We start from the raw sequence: 20,451 nt of genomic DNA, 5'->3' as shown, positions 1-20,451 counted from the left end.
AACTTCCAGAGGATGCAAAGGCAAAGATGCATACTTGAATGTTTTACATATTTCAATTGTAAATTCAACACACAGATCGGAGCAAGTTGTTGGAGGACTAATTTTGGTCTGAAATAGCAAAGGTACATAAAATGGTAATAATAATAAAAGGACAACATTCAGTTCGCCTGTGAGAGTACTGTTGCCAAGGAATCTCCGGAGCAATGGAGATGGGCACGGCAGCCTCGGCTGTTCTCCAATAGAGCTCATCTAGTGGATTCTTTCACTATTTGCCTCATCCTTTTCACCCCTTCTACAGCTATGTATATATGTGGTCACTATAAAAGTTTGCTATTGTGAGCATTCCAGTGTGCAGCTCTATTTTCTATTTTTATTTTGATAATAGCATACCTGAATGTTTTACATGTTTCAATTGTAAATTGAACACGCAGATTGGGACAAATGGTCGGAGCACCAACCTCTTAAAATAGCAATGGCAAGAGAGAATGCTATGTTCACCTCTGAGAGAACTGTTGCCAAGGAATGCTCCAATAGCAATAGAGATGGGCATCCTCGGTTGTTCTCAAACAGAGTCGTCTACTGGATTTTTGTATCAACTATTCGCTGTATCTTTTCACCCCTTATACAGCTCAGTGGTCACTGTGAAGTTGGTCCTTGTACAGCTATGTGGTCATTGGCGTGAACCTCTGTTTGTGTATAATGTCACTGAATGGAATCAGATGTGTCCTTAACCCAGTCGATTAAATAACTCAACAGGAAATTCGTAAACATGATTGAGGATAAGGAACGCTTCCCAGAGTTCATATGGTCATGTTCATCCCAATAGCTGATTGCATGATTGCACCTCAAGAGTTAGATACTTTGCCTTCAGAAAAATACAAGACCACTACAAGAAGGTTAATAACCACGCCATGCTCAAAATATGCTCAAATCTGAACATGCTACTGCTCCAGCAGTTATGCTTCGGAAGCGCTGTTACACTAATATCTCTTTATTTCACTTGACACCACAAGCACGCCGTAGTTTTGGTGCTTCAGAAAAACCTCATCATCAGTTAGCAATCTGCTTGTGTTTCAGTGCCCTCCAACCAATATCATGCCTGAAGAATCCTTCTGGCCAGTCAATAACATCTGCTGCAGCGTATGCTCTTTCCCGTGCTTCTTCAATGTCCTTGCCCTTTGCAGTGACACCGAGAACTCGACCTCCAACAGCGACAAGGTTGCCATCTCCATCCAAAGCTGTTCCAGCATGAAATATCTTAACAGCTGGAGAAACCTGCTCAGCATTGCTGATGTTTTTTATTATCGTCCCCTTCTTGTAAGAGCCGGGGTATCCTTCACTTGCCATCACAACCACCATTGCAATTTCAGGCGACCAGGTTAGCGAAACCTGGCCTAATTCTCCTTTGCATGCAGATAGCAGAACCTGTGCGAGATCGGATTCTAATCGCATCATCAGAACCTGAGGAAAAGAAAAAGAATTAATAGATGAATGCACAATCAGAATTTAACTAAAGAAATAACAGGTGGCAAGTCAACTAGAAAAAGTAAATCTATGAAGAAACAATTTGCAAAATTTGCAGAGTGAGATTATGTGTTGTACTAGAGAAGCATGAGAAGATATGTGAACGAGTTAAAATTTCACATCAGCTATTAAATATTTAAGAAAAAAACTTAAAAAAAAACAAGGTCATTTTGGACTGTAACTATGATTTTAATGTTGGATATATCGTTGATTCAAAGTTCATATGCCATTAAGCAGACACCTAGAAATTGGAGGTCCAACAAATGTCAACAAAATTGATTGTGGTTCTGAAAGTACATGGAACAATAGAACATAATAGATAGGTGGCACAAGATGATTGAAAAAAATAAATAGGCGTGCAAGTTCAAAACAAGCAAGCTTGAGCAGCAAAACTAGCAGGATGCCCCTCTTCTGTTTCCCAAGTAAATGTACATGGCAATAAGAAATGCAGTCTCGATGGCATTTAGTACAAGGCATTCACTCATGTTGCAAATATACATTGTTTTCAACATGAGCACAGTCCACAAGATGAACCTCCGATCACCAAATTCTTTCACAATATGCAACTAAAATGTTGTGGAATGACATTATTAAGATGTTTTTATGCATATACTAGTGATGTATTCATTTATTCATTTCCCGAATATCAGATATTTAACTTATTTTATTTAATCTAGACTTACCCAAGGCCCACATCTATATTTATACCTATAACACATAAATGCACTATCCTCATTGTAGTACACAAACTACTCAATTTTCTTTTCTCTGGATGACAAAGAAAAACACTAAACTCCTTGTCACATGAAGCGAACTGTTCCACAGATCTTTTTTCCACCCGGGATTTCTCCCCTTTCCATTATGAACATAACGGAAATACAAAGTCTTAGACATGCCCAGATACATGATTAGGAGAGCGATGGGGAGAAAAGGATGGGAAGGAAAAACAACTAGGTGAGCAGGAAACCCGCTGACCAACGCCCACAATCGGAACGCTGACTACGGAACAAAAACCTGCTCATAACTACAACCCTAACTGTTCCACAGATCTATAAGGAGAACTTTATTAGGGCAGAAATAAAGTATGACAAGAAACTGTCCTGGGAAAGAATTCAAATCCATTGCCTTCCATTGTCTTTCATCAAGAACACAAGAATATTTTGATCATGAAGTGATTATGAGAAGGAAATCAAGCTTGTAATGATCAAACTGGGAGTTATAAATCCTAAGATCTAGATGAGAGATGACCACTAACCTGGCATTCAGGATCCCCAAATCGCACATTGTATTCAATAAGCTTAGGTAGCCCAGATTTCTTCTCTATCATAAGCCCAGCATATAATACACCAACAAACTTGCATCCTTCAGCTGCCATACCTTTAACGGTCGGAATAATTATACTTTCCATGACCATGCGCTTAAGCTGTTCTGTCACTATTGGTGCAGGGGAGTATGCACCCATACCACCTGTGTTAGGGCCAACATCACCATCACCAACCCTTTTATGATCCTGTGCTGATTCAAGTTGCAAAGCATTTTCACCATCTACCAGTGCAAAGAAAGAGGCTTCTTCACCCTCTAGAAACTCTTCAATGATGACCTGTGAACCGGCAGAACCAAATGACCCTTGAACCAGCATACAGTCTATTGCTTCAAATGCCTCATCCAAAGTCATAGCAACAACTACGCCCTTTCCAGCAGCCAATCCGTCAGCTTTAACAACAATAGGGGCTCCTTGGTCATTGACATATTGTTTAGCTTCCACAGGATCCATGAAAGTGCGATACTACATGAGAGAGAAAAAGGTAACTGTATTACTCCCTTCGTTCCATAATTCTTGTCTCAAATTTGCAAAAAAAATGGATGTATCTATTCCTAAAAAACGTCTACATACATGTAATATTTCGACAAGAATTATGGAACGGAGGGAGTAGCTTAATTTGTATGTCTTCACTACAAATAATTATCAAACGGGGAGGTGTATATTTTCTCCGTTTTTGCTAAAGTAATTCTATAGTCCATTTTCTGTAGCAACAAGATGACTTCATTTCAGAGAGGTTTATTTCAAGGAAATGTCAAGAATTATGAATGAACAATAGTTAAAACTAATACTCCATCCGATCCATATTAATTGTCGAAATATTATGTGTATCTAGACGCTTTTTAGGCATAGATACATCCATATTTGGGCAAATTTGAGACAATTAACATGGATCGGAGGGAGTAGTGATATACTCGAAGATATTCTGGTGGAAAGTCGAAGCTGGTTACCATACTTATATTATCTGTAACTAGTAGTAATGTCAATTCAGTTGAATATGAGCATGGTTCGTAACATTGTATCGAGACAAAAGAATGGGGTGATTATACCTAAGTTGGTGTACCTTAAACATGGATAGCATATCATGGAAGCAAATCAATGTAGTGCTAGATAGATTATATAGCTCAGCGCAGATGCAAAAGAAAGTACCTTAGCGGTTGGGATATTATACTTATCACATAGCTTCTTCATAAAGTCTTTTGATCCTTCTAATGCTGCAGCCTCTGATGAAGGACCAAAGGTTGGTATCCCAGCTTTGACAAGATCATTTGCAAGACCCGCAACAAGAGGAGCTTCAGGGCCCACTACCACCATTCCAACTCTCCTCTTGTGGCAGAACGATATAACATCATCACTACAGGAGATGTCTAGGTCCGACACACAGGTCGCGTCTCCGGATTGAGCAATACCAACATTACCAGGGGCACATAAAACTGATTCACACGAAGGCGAGCGGTTCAAAGCATAACAAAGCGCATGCTCCCTTCCTCCACCACCAATCACCAATACAGTTATCCTCTCTTCTGAAAACACAGAGAAAACAAAAATTAAATACCATTGTTGCAGTTTGTTAACTAGAAGAAAGTTTTTTGGTTTCTCATTTCATTTACTGATTAATATTGGGGTTTTTTTAACATATGGCATCATACTTATAGTACTCCCTCAATCCGACTTAACTGACTTGTATTTGTATAAAAATCTATACAAATCCACGTCAGTTAATTCGGGACGGAGGGAGTACTATAGTGCTCCAGAAGAAATAATTACACGCAACTGATCAAAGAGTATTTACCAGCAACGATGCTACCATCCACCGCTGAAGCTTTCGTGTTCGACCGCCGTCTTTCTGAACTCGGGGCAACCAAGTGGGAATGGCGGACCATGTGCCGCACTGCATTACTGGAGATATTAGCGCTCGACGCCCGAGAAACGGCGTAAGATGACGGAGGCCTCCAACCGCGGCAGAGGTGATTGTTAGCCAGCGCAAATGGACCATGACCCACGGCAAGCTTGAGAGGTCCCCTGACACCGTAAGCAGCGAAAGCCATGGTCGTGGGGCGGAGGACCCAGCAGTAGGGTAAGGTAGGGCGGCCGCCCTACCTTGATTTTTGCCTCAGCTACGAATTCGGGAGATTGAGGAGATGAAACGGGGAGGGAGCTACAGGGAGGACTCGGTTCGTGGGGTGGTGGAGAGGAGAAGCGGTCGGGAGCGAGAGAATCGAAGGGGAGACCAACCGGCGGCGGCGGCGGCGCTTGCGTTTACTGGAGTTGTCGGGCGTGCGCAAGGAGGAAGACGAGCGAGGCGGCGAGATGGGCCGGGCTGGATGCTGCTGCGAAAAAAGATAAAAGGGGAGACGGCCCGGAGAAATTCGTCAACCTTGTCGCGGAGGAGGCATTTGAAGAGCTTTTCCCCAATTCAAGTTCAATTCGCTACACTTTTGAACTCAAATCGCGGAGGGGGCATTTGTTTGACACGTTTTTTTTTAAATAATACAAATGTTTTTAATCATTTTCAAAAATAATATGCGTTTTTCAAAAATTTCAAAAATAATACGGCCTTGTCCTCGCCCAGGCCGAAGCCGAAGCCGATTAGGCCCAGTCGGCGTACGCCAGGCCGACTGGAGGCAAGCTGCGTAGAGTGGGGGCCCGCAAGAGGCAGTCGGCCTGGCCCAGGCTGACTGAAGCCCAGTGGGATTCGCCCAGGCCGACTGGAGCAGTCAGTTTCGGCCAGGCCTACTGGATGTAGTTGGTTTCGCCGAAGCCGATTGGAACTAATTAGACTAATCAGTTTCACCAAAGCTAGTAGTTGCATGATCAATGCATACACGGTCAAGGCCTAATTTTTGTCTTGAATCCTTGTGGTTTTTTAAACTAAAAGACTTGACAACTTGGATAAAGTAACATACATCGATAATGTGTTGGACAATTTTTGTGTTGATTCCTTGCGGGTTTTTTGAACCGAAAGACTTCACAACTTGGATAAATTAACATACATCGATAATGTGCTGGTTACGAAACCAAGGCACGACTAAATTAACATACATCGATAATACCGCAATTGGACAGAATTAAAGATAGCAAATACAATTGAAACACAGTACAAGCACTACTGAGTCCATTTAGGCCATTTTCCGCTCGTATCGCCATGTTCTTTTGCAGCCTTTGCCACAGCGGCCCTTTCTCTCTGCCTCTCCCTTTCTGTCTCACGAGCATCCTTGCGCCTTCGTTCCTCCTCTTGCATCTCAATCGCTTTTTCCTTGTTTTTCCTTACTGCTTCATCAAAGTAACGACGTTGTTCCGCCCTATGCTCTTTCAGCTCTCTCTCTTGCTCCTCTTTCTCCTGGGCTGCAGCTTTTTCCGCACGCTCCTCCGCGTGGAAACGCTACCATGCACTTCGGGACCTTGTTTTAATCTCTTCCACCGCCCAATCCGGCATCTCCTTGTCAATCCAACGGTACCACATGCATAAGGGCGGAGGAGACTACAAAATAGCCTAATGTTACAAATAAATCGAATATGTTACTTTATCCAAATTGTCAAGTCTTTTAGTTCAAAAAACCGCAAGGATTCGAAACAAAAATTGGGCCTCGGCCGTGTATGCATTGATCATGCAACCAACTAGCTTTGGCGAAGCCTAATTAGTTCCAATCGGCTTCGGTGAAACCAACTGCATCCAGTCGGCCTGGCCGAAACCGACTGCTCCAGTCGGCCTGGGCCAGGCCGACTGCCTCTTGCCCCCACTCTGCGCAGCCTGCCGACTGGGCCTAATCGGCTTCGGCCAGGCCGACTGGGCCCATTCGGCCTGGGCGAGGCCGAGGCCGTGTTATTTTTGAAATTTTTAAAAAACACGTATTATTTTTGAAAGTGATTAAAAAAATTGTATTATTTTTAAAAAATTAGCCATAACAGCAGACAATTACGGTTTCTTCTGGCTTGAACAAAATCTCCAGGGCGCCGCCGATAGGATCCACCGAGAACACTTTGCAAGCTCCTGTTCCGAACATGACCTTCTGTCCATCTTCTGCATGATACAGACCTAGTGGAGCAATGCAGCGAGACCGCAGCAGCGTGCGTTCAGATTTTGGCCAACCTAAGCGATCAATGCAACAAAGCTTCTCCCATCGCTCTTCCGTGTAGCCTCTCAGCAGGAAAACATTGTAAGCTAGGATCATCACTATTAGGCTTTCCATAGCTGAAGCACAAGCACCCATCCAGCTCCGTCAGTGAAGCTGATACATCCACAAAACATGGTGGTGGCGACAGTGAACCGAAGGTCTCGGTGCTGATGTCAAACGTGATAATGACAGCACCACGGCAGAGGAAGTGCAGATGGCCGTTTAAGAAAACAGCAGGTTTGCTCTGGCTCACGAAGCACAATGGAGGTTGTTGGGCAGTAGGCCTCCAGTATGCAGCTGTGGCCAGAACCAAAACCTCACAGATACACACATTTTGTCGACAGAATAAACGTACGATCTTATACTCCTTTGTGATTGAGCAGTAACCAAGGCCGTAAGATACCAAACTGAAGAATGGAGGTGCTTGGCCATGAACTGAAGGCCGCCAAATCATCTTCAACGGTGCCGCGCTGTCTGGGATTTGCAAGATCGCACCAGTAGAAGGGTTGCAAACGTAGTAGCCGCCATAGCTAGTGCATTCGATGAGAATGAGACCATGACAAGGCTTAGTGATAGGAAGAGGGTAACCGATTGGAAAATTGTCCCTCATGAGATTGTTGACCGGACCACCGGGCTGCCAAGAGTAAATATAGCTGTCGCTGGAGCCGGAGGGGGCACTTATCGGAGAAAGGAGTAGCCGGGGATGGCTGGACCTATTGGCTAGCCGGTAATGGAGGTCGATGAAGTAGGCCGTTGAGAGCATGGCGGACCACTCATGCGACGGTGCCGAGGCGGGCGACCGATTTGGCCGGCAGCCGCGCGAGGATCTCCATGAGGATCTCATGGGGCAGCCGCGTGCAGTCTTGGCTGATGTTCTCCGCCATGGCCTCTGCAGAATCTGTTGATGCCACCATGCCATCTTGGTTAATCTTCTCCGCCATTGCAACTCTGACCTGAAGCAGGAGGAACGCCAACGTTAGCACAGAAATCGACGACAGTAGAATAGATTGGGGAAAATAGCACGTACGGGGGAAAGATACGATCAGGGATTCAGGGCTTTCTCCGTGGAATATCAATCATATATGACGCCCCTTGTCGTACTTTTGGAAGTGCTTTTTATTACGATTATTACGAATATGGTTGCATTTTTTTATCATGTGACTCAGAAATCATTAGTCTAATTGGTCAAAGTTGATCTTTAACTTTATTCACATCTTTTACTCGTGGTCCTTCTTTAATGGAAATCGATCAGGAGCTCATTTTTTCAAAAAATAAAGCTAGCGGATGTACCTTTCTTACAAATTAGTACATATCGAAAAATATTTTGGTTGTGTGTATCATTTCAATGTAGAGGGCGGGCAGTTTCCCTTTCTCGAAAAAATATAGAAAAATACTCCATATTGATGTTAGTTAATTTCAATTACTACTGTAGTACTATCTACATTTTTTGTTTTCCTTTTTTTTGAGGATGTCTTTTTTCCTTACAATCGAGTCTAGAGTAAGGAGTCATAAATACAGTGGGATTTCACAGTATCTCAAAGAGTTTGTTTATTAGGAAAACACTCAAACAAAATATTGTTTTGCCTAAAAAACAAAGCACCCTTGTAGAGTACCTTAAAGCCCCCCTAAAACGTATCTATTAAAATTTTAAAATAACATACAACGTACATCGAATGGATTTTGTTACTTTGTACGGTGTTTGGATGAAAAAAAGTCAACTTTCGGAAATCAAGAAACGGGAAAGTATTCTTCCATGAAGATACTCCCACTCACCTCGCTGTTGGCTCTCTTATTCAGGATGTCACCCTTTGGACTTTTAGATTGAAATGCCATTCTCAGAAAATAGACGCCGGTCCGTGAGGGAACTAGTTCTCCTCTCTTTTATAACAACTCTTGCACTTAAGTAATATATTCAGGCGGGGAATATCCCCCACCCCGGTGGTTGCCTTAAAAAAATATACTTTCTCGAAAAACAACAAAATATATAAGAGTGAACGTTCGCCTACCTTTCTTTAGCGAACGCTCTGCTGTTCTTTCGATTGGAAAGTGCATGGCTGCGATCGCGCCATGTGTCCTCATGCGTGTTCTGTAGCGGTCTCAACTTGGCTTTTGTAATTACCAACTTTAGTTATGTGACGGCGACAACTTTAATTTGCGATAGTAACAACTTTGTGACCGGCAACTTTAGCCTATCACATGATATGGCTAGTGGTTCCAAACAAGGGCGGACGCACCGGTATGGCAAGGTGCGTCTGCCGCCATACCTAATGTCGGAGCACGGGTCTCCGGCACCGGGGATGCCGAGCACCCCCTTTTTGGTTCAGTGGAGGGCGAGGCGATTGCTTTGGCGATCGCCGGCGTGGCGAAAAACACGAAGTGTCGAGACGTGAATTTACCCAGGTTCGGGCCACCCGGAGGTGTAACACCCTACGTCCTGCTTGGAGTTGTATTCACGAATATGTGTGTGGTTACCGAGAGCCCCGGGGGGTTCCCGAGGAGTTACTTGGCTATCACCCTAGCTAGAGCTAGAACAGAACTGATCGGAACCCTTTGCCGGCGGCATTGGTCCTCCTTTTATAGACAAGGGGATACCACAGGTGCCGATGTATGCAGCGTGACACGTCTCCTAGACGCGTGTCACAGCAATAAGAATTACACTGCCGTTGATCCACGCGGGGTGCCATGCAGCGCTCGGTCCACTGTACGCGGTAGAAAAAATGATTTGTAGATTAGACGCCCTAGCCTTGCCGAGCAAGACTAGCCATGCCGATGTGACTCCTGTCGGTGCATTAAATGCACTGCGTCCGCCGTCTTGTCATGTCTTCACTGTTCTGTGGGCCCCGCCTGCATGCCCGAGCACGGGTTGCTGGGGTGCTCCTTCTCGGCTAGCACACCCGGCCAGTTGCCGGGGAGGTGTTTCTTCCACTTCCCGGGACTAGAGTTCCCGGACGCTTCTTCTATTTTGGCCCTTGGCTCTGCTTCCACCAAGGACTGTCTCCTTGGGACAGGCTTCCCGGGCCTATCGTTCCCGGGAGGTCAACCTGGCGGGGCTTCACCCCTGGCGACCCACGCGTCCCGTATCAGTGGGACCCCGTGGGCCACTGGTACGACAGTAGCCCCCGGGTGTGGGCCGGCAGCCTTGAGGCTCCCGGTAAGTGCTATCCTCGGTCGGTTGCCGGGCTACGTCCTATCCGACGTGTGGGTCCCGAGGGGAGTCCCCCCTGGCACCCTGCCTTGTGGGCGCATTTACAGCTCCACTCTTCCGAGCGAAATGGTCGGGCGCACGATTTCGTGCCTTATCCCCCTTAATCACCAGAGAGTTAAGGCCACGTCGCGCACCCCCATCTTAATCCCCGATTCTGTAGGGCACTTTATTGCCGATCGTGGGGGTGTCCGTTGCAGCCCGCCAGCCCCGAAAAATACCCAAGGCTGGCGGCGGGCACTCTCCATTGCCTCTTGCTTTCGCCATTGCCCTCCAAGCTCTCCGCACCCCCAACTCCAACCAAATCACTCCCCCCGCTCTCGTCGATGTCTTCCAAGGGACAGAACCGACCCAAGGGGAGCACCAGCAAAGGGGAGAAGCGTGAGAAGGCTAGCAAGAAGGAGCTGTCGGACCGAGCTCGGAAGGACGAGGAAATGCGGGGCCAAGTTTGCCTTCCCCCCGGGTACAACGGCGAGGGGGTGGACAAGTTGGTCTTGGCGCTCGCTACCAAGCACAACGAGTACGGGCCGATGCGGATTCTCCCCGTCGGCGCGGAGCGCGACCCGCAGTACTTCCGGATCTTCGGGAGATTCATCCTAGCCGGGTTCGTGCCGCCACACTCTTTTTTCCTTTCCGCCATCATGGAGACCTACGGGCTCATCATGGCGCGAATTCACCCCACGTCGTTGTTCACATTGGCTGTCTTCCAACACTTCTGTGAAGCGTTCGTGGGGGTGATGCCATCGGTGGCTTTGTTTCGCCACTACTACTACCCGAGGGTGGAGGCGAAGGCTCCCCTATCCTCGGGAGTGGTATTCCGGTTCCGCGACAGGATCAAGTCGGAGTTCATCTGGCTGGGGAAGAAGAAGATCAAGCACGAGTGGCACCACGACTGGGGCTGGGTGCGCACCGACGAGCTCCAGGAGTTTCACAGGGAGCCCCTCAGGCCCCCGAAGGGCTCTGACGACTGGACACTCCGCGACCAGAAGGACGAGGAGCTGGCCCCAATCTGTGCCAAGATCAAGGCGCTCCATGAGGCTGGGCTCACGGACACGGATGTGGCACGCCACTTCATCGGGAGGCGCGTGGCTCCCCTGCAGCGGCGCTCACACCCGGCGTGGATGTACACTGGGTCAGGCGACCGGACCCAGCCGCATCACACAGAGCTCCTGCCGGAGGCGGTGCAATTATGGGTGAAGAGCATCACCAGCGAGGATGAAGCCTTCCGGCTACCGTCGCTCGGAGCGCACCCGCTCCACGCCGGGATCCCGAACCCGGGAGCCCGAGATCTCCCACTCTGCGATGAGTGGGCGATCATGGAGGACCCGTCGGCGCAGCCCTCCCCCCGCAGCCTAGGCCCTGCAAGGGTAAGGAGCCGGCTGCCGATTCAGGGAAGGGGGGCCAAGGCCAGGGCTCCGTCAGGCCGGAGGACACGGACTCCGCCGACTCCTCGCTGGGCGTCGGAGGAGACTCCGACGATGACGACGACGACAACGACGCTCCCCCGGAAGCCAGCGGGGTCGCGCCGAAAGAGGACGACGAGGAAGACGACGTCCCCCTACTGAGGCGATCTGCGGCGGAGCGAGCGAGCAGGCAGGAGGCCAGCCCGCAGCCTCAGGAGCCTCAAGCCGACGTGGGGGCTGGGGCCTCCAGCGGCAGCGATGCGGCTGCAGCAGCCGCTCCGGCTACCCCGGCAGCTCCGCTAGTTCCCGCCGCGCGAAGCTTCCCCCCGGCGAGGAGCATCCTGGCGGACAAGGTGTTCAAGCTCAAACTGGCGGGGTGAGTTCGACTTAAAAGTAAACTAACGTTGTTCTGAACACTCTAGATTTGCGAATTCGAGCTCGCAGGGCACCGGCTCGGCGGCAGGTACGTGCAAGCTTCACCATTTCTTTTACCTATATGTGCTATCTCCCAGACTGACGCAGGTGCTCTTCGCGCAGTTGACGGGGATGCTCCGGCTGCACCCGCACTCACCGAGGTGCGGGTAATCAACCTCACCGGCGAGGCCGCCGCCGATGCTCCGGCGGAGGTTGCCTCTGTCGGAGCCCTTCAACACTCTGCCCCGACGCCTGCCGGGGCCGTGACTGCTACCGCAGGGGACGCCACGCAGGCGGCGGCGCCTGTGGCAAGTGACACGGAACAACCTCCGCCAGCCGGAGTAGGCAGCGGCGCTCTGGAGAAGCCCCCAAGCCCCCAGCCCGCCCCTCTGGACGGGCAAGGAGCGGCGGGGCTCGGCCAGGCCGGGGGCGCGTCGTTGAATCCAGCCGTGCCCTCGGGATCTCAGACGGTTGCGGCCGGGTTCTCCTCCTCCGCCGGAGCCGCCTTCAGCTCGGGAGCAGGGGAGCTCGTCGGGCGGTCATGGGGTCGGATTACTTTCGACCCCGGCGTGTTCCAGCAAGGGCACCAAGTGATCGACAACATCCAGCAGCAGCAGTGGATGTTCGTCGATTTTTTCAACGACGCGCAGCAGCACCACTCCCGCGTGGTGGCGGAACTGGGCGTAGCGCGACGGGAGGCGAAGGAGCAGCGCACCGAGCTGCAACGGCTCCGGGGGGAGCTCCAGCAGGCGCAGCAAGCCAGGACGATGCCTGCCGTGCAAGGGGCGTCTCCGGGAGAAGACGGACTTACTGTCCAACTACTCCCTGGAGATCCAGCGCCTCCTCCGCGAGGTCGGAGAGCTGGAGACGGCGGTTGCAACAGCAGCCAAAGCCTCGGCACGCCGAGAGAAGGAGCTGCAGGACCAGGCTCGCTCCCGGGAGCACGAGCTTGCGGGGCAGCTCAAGGCTGCCCAAGATGCCAGCTCGTCCCTTCAGGGCGAGCTTGACATGGCGCAGCAGGAACTCCGGCTCGTCGATGAGGACAACACCAAGAAGGCGTCCGAGATCGGCAGGCTGAAGTCCGAGTGCCGCGAGCACAAGCTGCAGGCCCAGGATGCTTGCGGTGCGTGCACCGAGCTGCGGGCCCGCAGGACGGCGGTGGAGGCGCTGCAGGGGTTTCACATCCCGGTGATCTCCTTCGAGGGGGCGAACATGGGCAGCTTCACCTCCTTCTTCGCGGACTTCGTTGGCCGGCTGAGCGGCCCGCAGAACTGCGTCATGGCCTTCGGGGATCGGCAGGTCGGCCTTGTAGCCGAGCAGGTTGTCGGGCAAATCCTTACCCGGGTCCACTCCACCCACCCTGACTTCCCGTTTGAGTCAATCTTCGAAGCCTGGTCGGACAAGGAAGAGGCCAAGACCCACCGGGAAGCGGTGCAGGGCGTGGTGGACGAGATGGTGGCGCGGATGCAGGGCAAGGTTGATGAAGCTGAAGCCGCTGACGAGGAGTTGGAGAAGCCTCCGGCGCCGAGGATGCACCTGACGCCGATGCAGCCGCCCCGGGAGAGCCTCCTGCATGATTGTCTGTTTTTTGTTTTTATTTCCCTGCAAGTGGCGCAAGGCGCCTTAGAACTATTTGTGTTAGCCTTTCCTTGCCATCCCAAATGCTATTTGTGAACTCATTTGCTCAAGCTCTATTATATTCAACGCTACTTTTACTTGCTTCTTCGTCTAAGACTAGCTTGCCGTGAGAGGCTCTGTCCTTCCGTGTTTTAACCTTGCGTATCCGGGGAATCGCCAACCACATGCTTGGCCGAGGATCCAAAACAAAGTACTTAGCTTTCCGTTCTCTTTGCTCTTGGAGCACCTTGTTGAGAGCCGTGGCAAGGACGCTTTGGCTGTGCACCCTCCAGCGGCATGTGCGGAGGCATGCACCACCACAGCGTCTTCGCGACGCCCCTCGCCTGCTGCATTGCCATTTCTGGTGTCCTTCCATAAGAGATGTGGCAGGGCCGCGATGGTGGGAACACCCTCAGTGACAAGCGCAGAGGGACGCACCACCATCGCCTCTCTGCAACATCTATTGCTTTCTTGCCCGTTGCTGGTGCTGCACTTGCCCCGGTCTCTTTAAATAGCTGAAGCGTTGCCCTTGCCTCCACAAGCGCGGGACCACCGGTTGCCGCGTGGAGGCACTGGCCCTGCCTCAGTTTTCTGCATCAAGCCTCGAAGTAATTGCCATATATGTAAAACTTACTCGCAAGATGACGACACCCGTGACCACCCCACGAGCATCACAGTGTTCCTTCGCCCCATCTTTACCCTGCATGTCAGATTCTTGCAGTGCCCAAGGTGCATAGCAAAAAAATTCGAAATGCACGAAAATCAACACAAACTAGATAACCTCCTGCCTCCCAGCCCCCGGGCACAGAAGGGTCGACCTCAGACTTGGGTGTGAGCATTTTCATACTTCGATGGTGCCTTGCTGGCACGTAACAAGTTGCGGACGGGTCCGACAATTGCTAGGCCTCGTTCCAGGATGTCCCGGCAACGAGCATGGTTTTCGGGGTTCCGGCAGCCCCCTGCTCACAGCCAAGGATGAGGAGACAATTCTGTGCACCTAGAGCAGGAGACAGAAGCACACATTAATAGCAAAGCACAGTATTTATTGAAGCAACACTTATCTTTATTCAACTTTGTGCTAGCGGATTACAATCGGGCATTGCCCGGCTACACTAGCTTAAAGAGGCACGCTGCCGCAGCGTTACCCATGGGTAAAGCGCCATCGTTTCATGGGTAGAACTTGCGCAGGTGCTCAATGTTCCAAGTATTGGGCACCGGCAAGCCTTCTTCGGTTTTCAGCCGGACAGCCCCCGGTCTGGTCACCTGCACTACCCGGAAAGGGCCTTCCTAGATTGGAGTTAACTTGTTACCGGCCTTCGTCCTTGTATCCGACGCAGGACGAGGTTTCCAACCTCGAGCCCCCAGGGACGGACTCTCCTGTCGTGATAACGACGGAGTCCCTGCTGGTAGCCTGCAGCTCGCACAGCAGCCCGGCATCGAATCTCCTCGATGAAGGTAAGGTCATCAATCCTTTGCGTGTGTTGGCTCATATCGCCGTACGCGCGTACCTGAGGTGACCCATACTTGAGCTCGAGGGGCAGCACAGCTTCTCCCCCATAGACGAGGGCAAACGGAGTTTGACCCGTCGCCCGACTCGGTGTGGTCCCCAACAACCACAGCACGGGCTGGAGTTCTTCAACCTAGTGTTTTCCGTGGCCCTTGAGCTTGTCAAAGGTTCTCGTCTTGAGCCCCCGCGGCACCTGTGCGTTGGCTCGCTCTACTTGCCCATTGCTCCTCGGATGAGCAACAGAGGCAAAGTGAATCTTGCCGCGCTGGGCCGCTTATCCTCAAGGTTGGGCGAACGCGCCCTGCCTTTCTTCAAGGTGATGAAGAGGAAGGGCTCGGTAGAGTGGACCCCCGAGGCCGAGGCGGCGTTCCAGGATCTGAAACAGTACCTGAAGTCGCCGCCTGAAACAGTACCTGAAGTCGCCGCCCGTCCTCGTCGCCCCCAAGCTGGGCGAGCTGCTGCTACTCTACCTAGCAGCGACTGACCAGGTGGTTAGCTCGATGCTGGTTGCTGAGAGGGAGGGAGACGTTCCGGGGGCTGAGGCTGCGGGGCAGGGGGCTGAACGGCCCCCGGCAACCGCCTCGAGCCCGGGGACCACCCCCGAGCCAGCAACTTCAGCACCGCGCAAGCGGCTCGTGGAGCACCCAGTGTACTTCGTCAGCACTGTGCTGCGTGACGCCTGTACAAGGTACCTGCAGGTGCAGAAGCTCCTCCTGGGGATTCTGCTCGCGTCCCGCAAGCTGCGCCACTATTTTCAGGCGCACCGCGTCACGGTGGTGTCGGGGTTTTGCCTCGAGCGAGCCCTCACCAACCGTGAAGCCACCAAAAGGGTGGCTGAGTGGAGGATGGAGCTGTCCGAGTTCGATCTGCACTTCACCAACTCCAAGAGCATCAAGAGTGCTGCCCTGGCCGAGTGGACGTCGACGAGCATAGAGGAGGAGGAGCCAGAGACCAGCCTGCCAGACAGGCTGGACGAAGGCCACTGGGTCCTCTACTTCGACAGCGCGTTCAGTCTTCAGGGAGCTAGCGCCGTGGTCATCATTGAGTCACCGACGGGGGACCAGTTGAGGTTCGTTGTCCAACTCGATTTCCCGAACTCCACCAACAACACGGCAGAGTACGAGGGTTTGCTCGCCGGGTTGCGGGCAGCGATCGCCCTCGACGTCAAGCGCCTGGTTGTTCGTGGGGACTTCCAGCTCGTGATCAACCAGGTTAACAAGGTCTATGACTACCCGCAGATGGCACCGTACGTGGAGGAAGTCCGCAAGCTAGAACGCAAGTTCAAGGGTTTGCGATTCGAGCACGTCAAGCGGAAGGACAACTTCGTGGTTGACGAGCCGTCCAAGATGGCAGCAGAGCGCCAGAAGCCCCCGGTGGGGGTGTTCTGCCACCGACAAGCGGCTCCTTCAGTCGCCCCCAAGCCGTTGCCAGGGAAGCCCCTCCGGCAACCGAAGGAAACCCTGCAACGGCAGGGGTCCATGCCGCTGACACAGCGGCATGCGTTGGCAGGGAGACCCCTCCCTGGGCGGTGGAAATCGCCTGCTACCTGAAGGGAGAGGCCCTCCCGGAGGACGATGTCGCCGCGGAGCGAGTGGCCCGGCAAGCCAAATGTACACTAGGGTGGATGGGGACCTCTACCGCAGGCGTGTAAATGGAGTCAAGCTCATCTGCAGGCCACAAGACGAAGGACACGCACTGCTGGAGGAGATACATCGAGGCACATGCTCCCACCATGTGGCCTCCCGGGCACTGGCCGGCAAGGTGCTTCGGCATGGTTTTTATTGGCCCACGGCCCTGGCCGACGCGGAGCAGCTGGTGAAGACGTGTGAGGCGTGATAGTTCCACTCAAAGAAGAGCAACCAGCCGGCGCAGGCCCTGCATGTCATCCCGTCCTCATGGTCGTTCGGGGTCTGGGGGCTGGACATCATCGGCAAGCTGCCGAGAGCAGCCGGTGGCTACGAGTACTTGTTCGTGGCCATCGACAAGTTCTCCAAGTGGGTGGAAGTGGAACCAGCGCGTAAGGCGACCGCCCAGGCGGCCATCAAGTTCTTCAAGAACATTGTGTGCCGATTTGGTGTGCCTAACGGAATCATCACCGACAACGGCACGCAATTCACGAGCGCAGTGTTCCAGGCCTACTGCGAGGGCATGGGCACCAAGTTACACTTCGCGTCCGTGGCTCACCCAAGGAGTAACGGGCAGGCGGAGCGAGCCAACGCGGAAGTGCTGTGGGGGCTCAAGACGAGAACCTTTGAGAAGCTCAAAGGCCATGGGAATCACTGGGTCGAAGAACTCCAGCCCGTGCTGTGGTCAATCAGGACCACACCTAGGCGGGCAACGGGCGAAACCCCTTTCGCGTTTGTCTACGGGGCAGAAGCGGTGCTGCCCCTCGAGCTCAAGCACGGACCTCCCCGGGTACGCGCGTATGGCCAACACGAGCAAACGGTTGACGATCTGAACTTCATCGAAGAGCTTCGATGCCGGGCTGCTGTGCGAGCCGCGTGCTACCAGCAGGGACTCCCTCGTTATCACGACAGACGAGTTCGTCCTCGGGAGCTCGAGAACGGAGACCTTGTCCTGCCCCGGATACAAAGAACGAAGGCCGGGAACAAGTTGACTCCGAAATGAGAGGGCCCGTTCCGGGTAGTACAGGTGACCAAGCTGGGGGCTGTCCGGCTGGAAAAACCGAAGATGGCTTGCCGGTGCAAAATAGCTGGAATATTGAAGCGATCCCCCTTCACAAGGGTTCGATCTCTGTGCTTACTTGTGCTAGTCCCTGGATCGACTCACTAGCACACACGGTTCAAGATGTAATACCAAGATACAAAGGTCAAAAGTACTTTATTACATCGTATCATCCAGAACTTAAATTGTACTTACAAACTTGCATGACCTCTTGGGCCAGCATAAACAAATAATGTTCAAAACCATGACAACAATGTATCATGAAGCTGCAGCGGAAAAGTAGAGTAAAAGGGCCTCATCTACTCCAGAGGAGAGAGCATGTTGGAATGTAAGCACATGACCCATGACAAAACGACGAGCCTCACTCATCGTCGGATCCACCTGCATTGTTAATTGCAGCCACTACGTGGTCAATACATTTGAATGTATTGGCAAGCTCACTAGAGTTATAAAGGACCTACCAAGTACATGCATAGTTTGGCTAAGTGGGGTTTGGCTATTTTGCATAAAAGCATCATTATTCAAATCCTATCATTTTTAGACAAATAGTTTTGAATTCTATTGGACACGGGGTAGAAACACTCATGCTCCTATTAACCTAGGCACATTGAGTAGAAACATCAATGCTCCTACCCAGTTCAAACCATTCATTTTATTAAGAAATTGGAATGAGTGAGACTTTCCTTACAGCTCCGATATCCAGTTGCTCATAATTGTCCGTAACCGGGGACACGGCTAAGTACTTAGCTTGACACTCTCGAGAGGTGGTACACTTTACCCACAAGAAATCGACGTGTTAATCCCTTGCTGTCCTCCAGGTGGAGTAGCAACGGCATCGATTACAGGAATTTTCAGAACATATTCCCCCAAACCACCTGAGGGACGCGCCCCCACCTACACTGCTACATACCGATGTCACCTCGGATCCGGGTTCATATTTCTTACATCCATCCTGGCAGAGCCCATAATACCATGTGGTTGTACTGGAAGCTACTAAACAGGAAACTAGTCCAGTCTCTGGTTATCCCGGGTGGCATCCCACATTGTGACGCAGGCGCTCCCCGAATCGCACGGGGAGACGACCATGGACGCTCCCGAATCACACGGAGAGATGACTCAGCGGGCCCCATAGAAATGGACCTAACGTCACGACATCCGAAAACTCAAAGCAGCCCACCCAGGAGGGTTCATTGAATTACTTGTTTTGCCATACGCTAGGAAATTCATATTGTAATTCAATAGTATCACATTGTATTAATACCACCCTCGTATATTATCATAGCATAGCATTTTACTACTACGATGGCAATTGGTGGTAAGGTCATGACAAAGGGTATCATATACTACTAGGACAGATCATAGCTAGCATAGATACAATAATAATCCTAACAATGCAACTAATAAAATCTAGTGCATAATAAAATAATAGGATGATGGTCAAAGTGAACTTGCCTTGATAGTAGTTGGAGTTCAAACACTCGTCACAATCGCAAGGTTCGCTCTCCGAGACTACTATACAATCAACAAACATATACACACACATAAACACATAATACAAACATGACAAAAGAATATGTATGCCATGATGCGATGCGAAACATATGACATGGGTGGGTTGGTTTTATTTGGGTGATCTACTGGTCCAAGGCATTGATAATTAAGCACATGCAATTAGGGTTTTTAAATGAATTGCAATGCCTAGGGTTTAAACCCTAAAATGAGGTTTTATTAGCATCAGCCAAATAGATTAATTCAAAACATTTATTTCTCTGTCCCATTGGACAGAGGACATTAAAACAAAATTTTGGGCACTGATTTCATTCAAAAAGGACTTCTAAATAATTAGTTATGATTTAAATGGTATAAACCCTAATCTGTAATTTGAATGTGATTCAAATATTCAAATTTGAATTTGGACAGTGCCAAAAGATTCTACACTTTCTAAGGATTCCAAAAAGGTGTGGATCATTAAATTTGGCCAAACAGATTTAAAGTTATGACCATTTGAAGTTACAGGGGCCTATCTGCAAAAATGCCTTTTATTAATTCCGGGGGATTAAAATTACATTTTATTTTATAAAACCGGGTGCCACGTGTCGCAATCTCATTGGTGCATACCGGTTCGGTTAAATGAAAAAAAAAATCGGGATCTAATCTGGACCTTTGATCACGATCGGACGGACGGGGACTCTCGGGCTCACCTAGGGTTTCGGCGAGGAAACTCCGGCAGCGGCGCGGCGCGGGCGGGGACGGCGGCGGGGTCTCCGGCGGGGCTGGCGTGACGGGGAGGCGCGGGGACGGAGCGGCGCGGCACGGCGAGCTCGGGGACGCGGTCGGCGCGGGCTCGGGCGGCGCGGGTCGGCGCCTAGGACGGGACGAGCGGGCGGTGCGGTCGGCGGAGGGCGGCGCGGGCACGGGCGCGGCGGCGCGGGGATGCTCCGGCGACGTGGGCGCGACGGTGAAGGCACGGGGAGGCGCGGCGCGGCACGGCGGAGACGGGGCGCGGTCGGGGACGGTCGGGGACGGTGCCGAGGACGAAGATGGGCGGCGGCGCGGTCGGCTTCGGCGAGGAATCGGGGCAGCCCGGCAGCGCGATCGGATGAGGAAACAAGGGGGAAAGAGAGAGGAGGTCGCGGGGGTTATAAAGGAGTGCTCGGGCATGA

The 20,451-nt window shown here is 51.3% G+C and overlaps 2 protein-coding genes across 2 annotated transcripts; both read right to left on the bottom strand.

Moving 5' to 3' along the window:
- Positions 1-432: 432 nt before the first annotated feature.
- On the bottom strand, positions 433-5,187 carry LOC100830252 (phosphoribosylamine--glycine ligase). The gene is made up of 4 exons (XM_003577635.4): positions 4,638-5,187; positions 3,995-4,368; positions 2,780-3,310; positions 433-1,461 (listed from the first exon to the last, which is right to left on the bottom strand). The coding sequence occupies exons 1-4, from the start codon at positions 4,891-4,893 to the stop codon at positions 1,051-1,053; spliced, it is 1,572 nt and encodes a 523-aa protein (XP_003577683.1). The 5' UTR covers positions 4,894-5,187; the 3' UTR covers positions 433-1,050.
- Positions 5,188-6,753: 1,566 nt separating this feature from the next.
- LOC112268829 lies at positions 6,754-8,066 on the bottom strand. The gene is made up of 2 exons (XM_024455003.1): positions 7,988-8,066; positions 6,754-7,913 (listed from the first exon to the last, which is right to left on the bottom strand). The coding sequence occupies exon 2, from the start codon at positions 7,877-7,879 to the stop codon at positions 6,944-6,946; it is 936 nt and encodes a 311-aa protein (XP_024310771.1). The 5' UTR covers positions 7,880-7,913; positions 7,988-8,066; the 3' UTR covers positions 6,754-6,943.
- Between the last annotated feature and the right edge of the window lie 12,385 nt (positions 8,067-20,451).

Source organism: Brachypodium distachyon, chromosome 4 (genome assembly GCF_000005505.3).
Source record: "Brachypodium distachyon strain Bd21 chromosome 4, Brachypodium_distachyon_v3.0, whole genome shotgun sequence".
NCBI lineage: Eukaryota > Viridiplantae > Streptophyta > Magnoliopsida > Poales > Poaceae > Brachypodium > Brachypodium distachyon.
Note: the sequence above shows the minus strand (reverse complement) of the source record. Positions and strands in the feature narration are given on the sequence as shown.

Bases quoted from the DNA above. Each gene is read 5' to 3' on its own strand.
- LOC100830252 (XM_003577635.4), bottom strand. From the start codon at position 4,893: ATGGCTTTCGCTGCTTACGGTGTCAGGGGACCTCTCAAGCTTGCCGTG. The intron at 4,369-4,637 runs GTAAATACTCTT...CTGTGTTTTCAG, and splicing joins GGATGGTAGCATCGTTGCTG to AAGAGAGGATAACTGTATTG. The intron at 1,462-2,779 runs GTTAGTGGTCAT...TCTTTTCCTCAG, and splicing joins TTGGGGATCCTGAATGCCAG to GTTCTGATGATGCGATTAGA.
- LOC112268829 (XM_024455003.1), bottom strand. From the start codon at position 7,879: ATGGCATGGTGGCATCAACAGATTCTGCAGAGGCCATGGCGGAGAACA.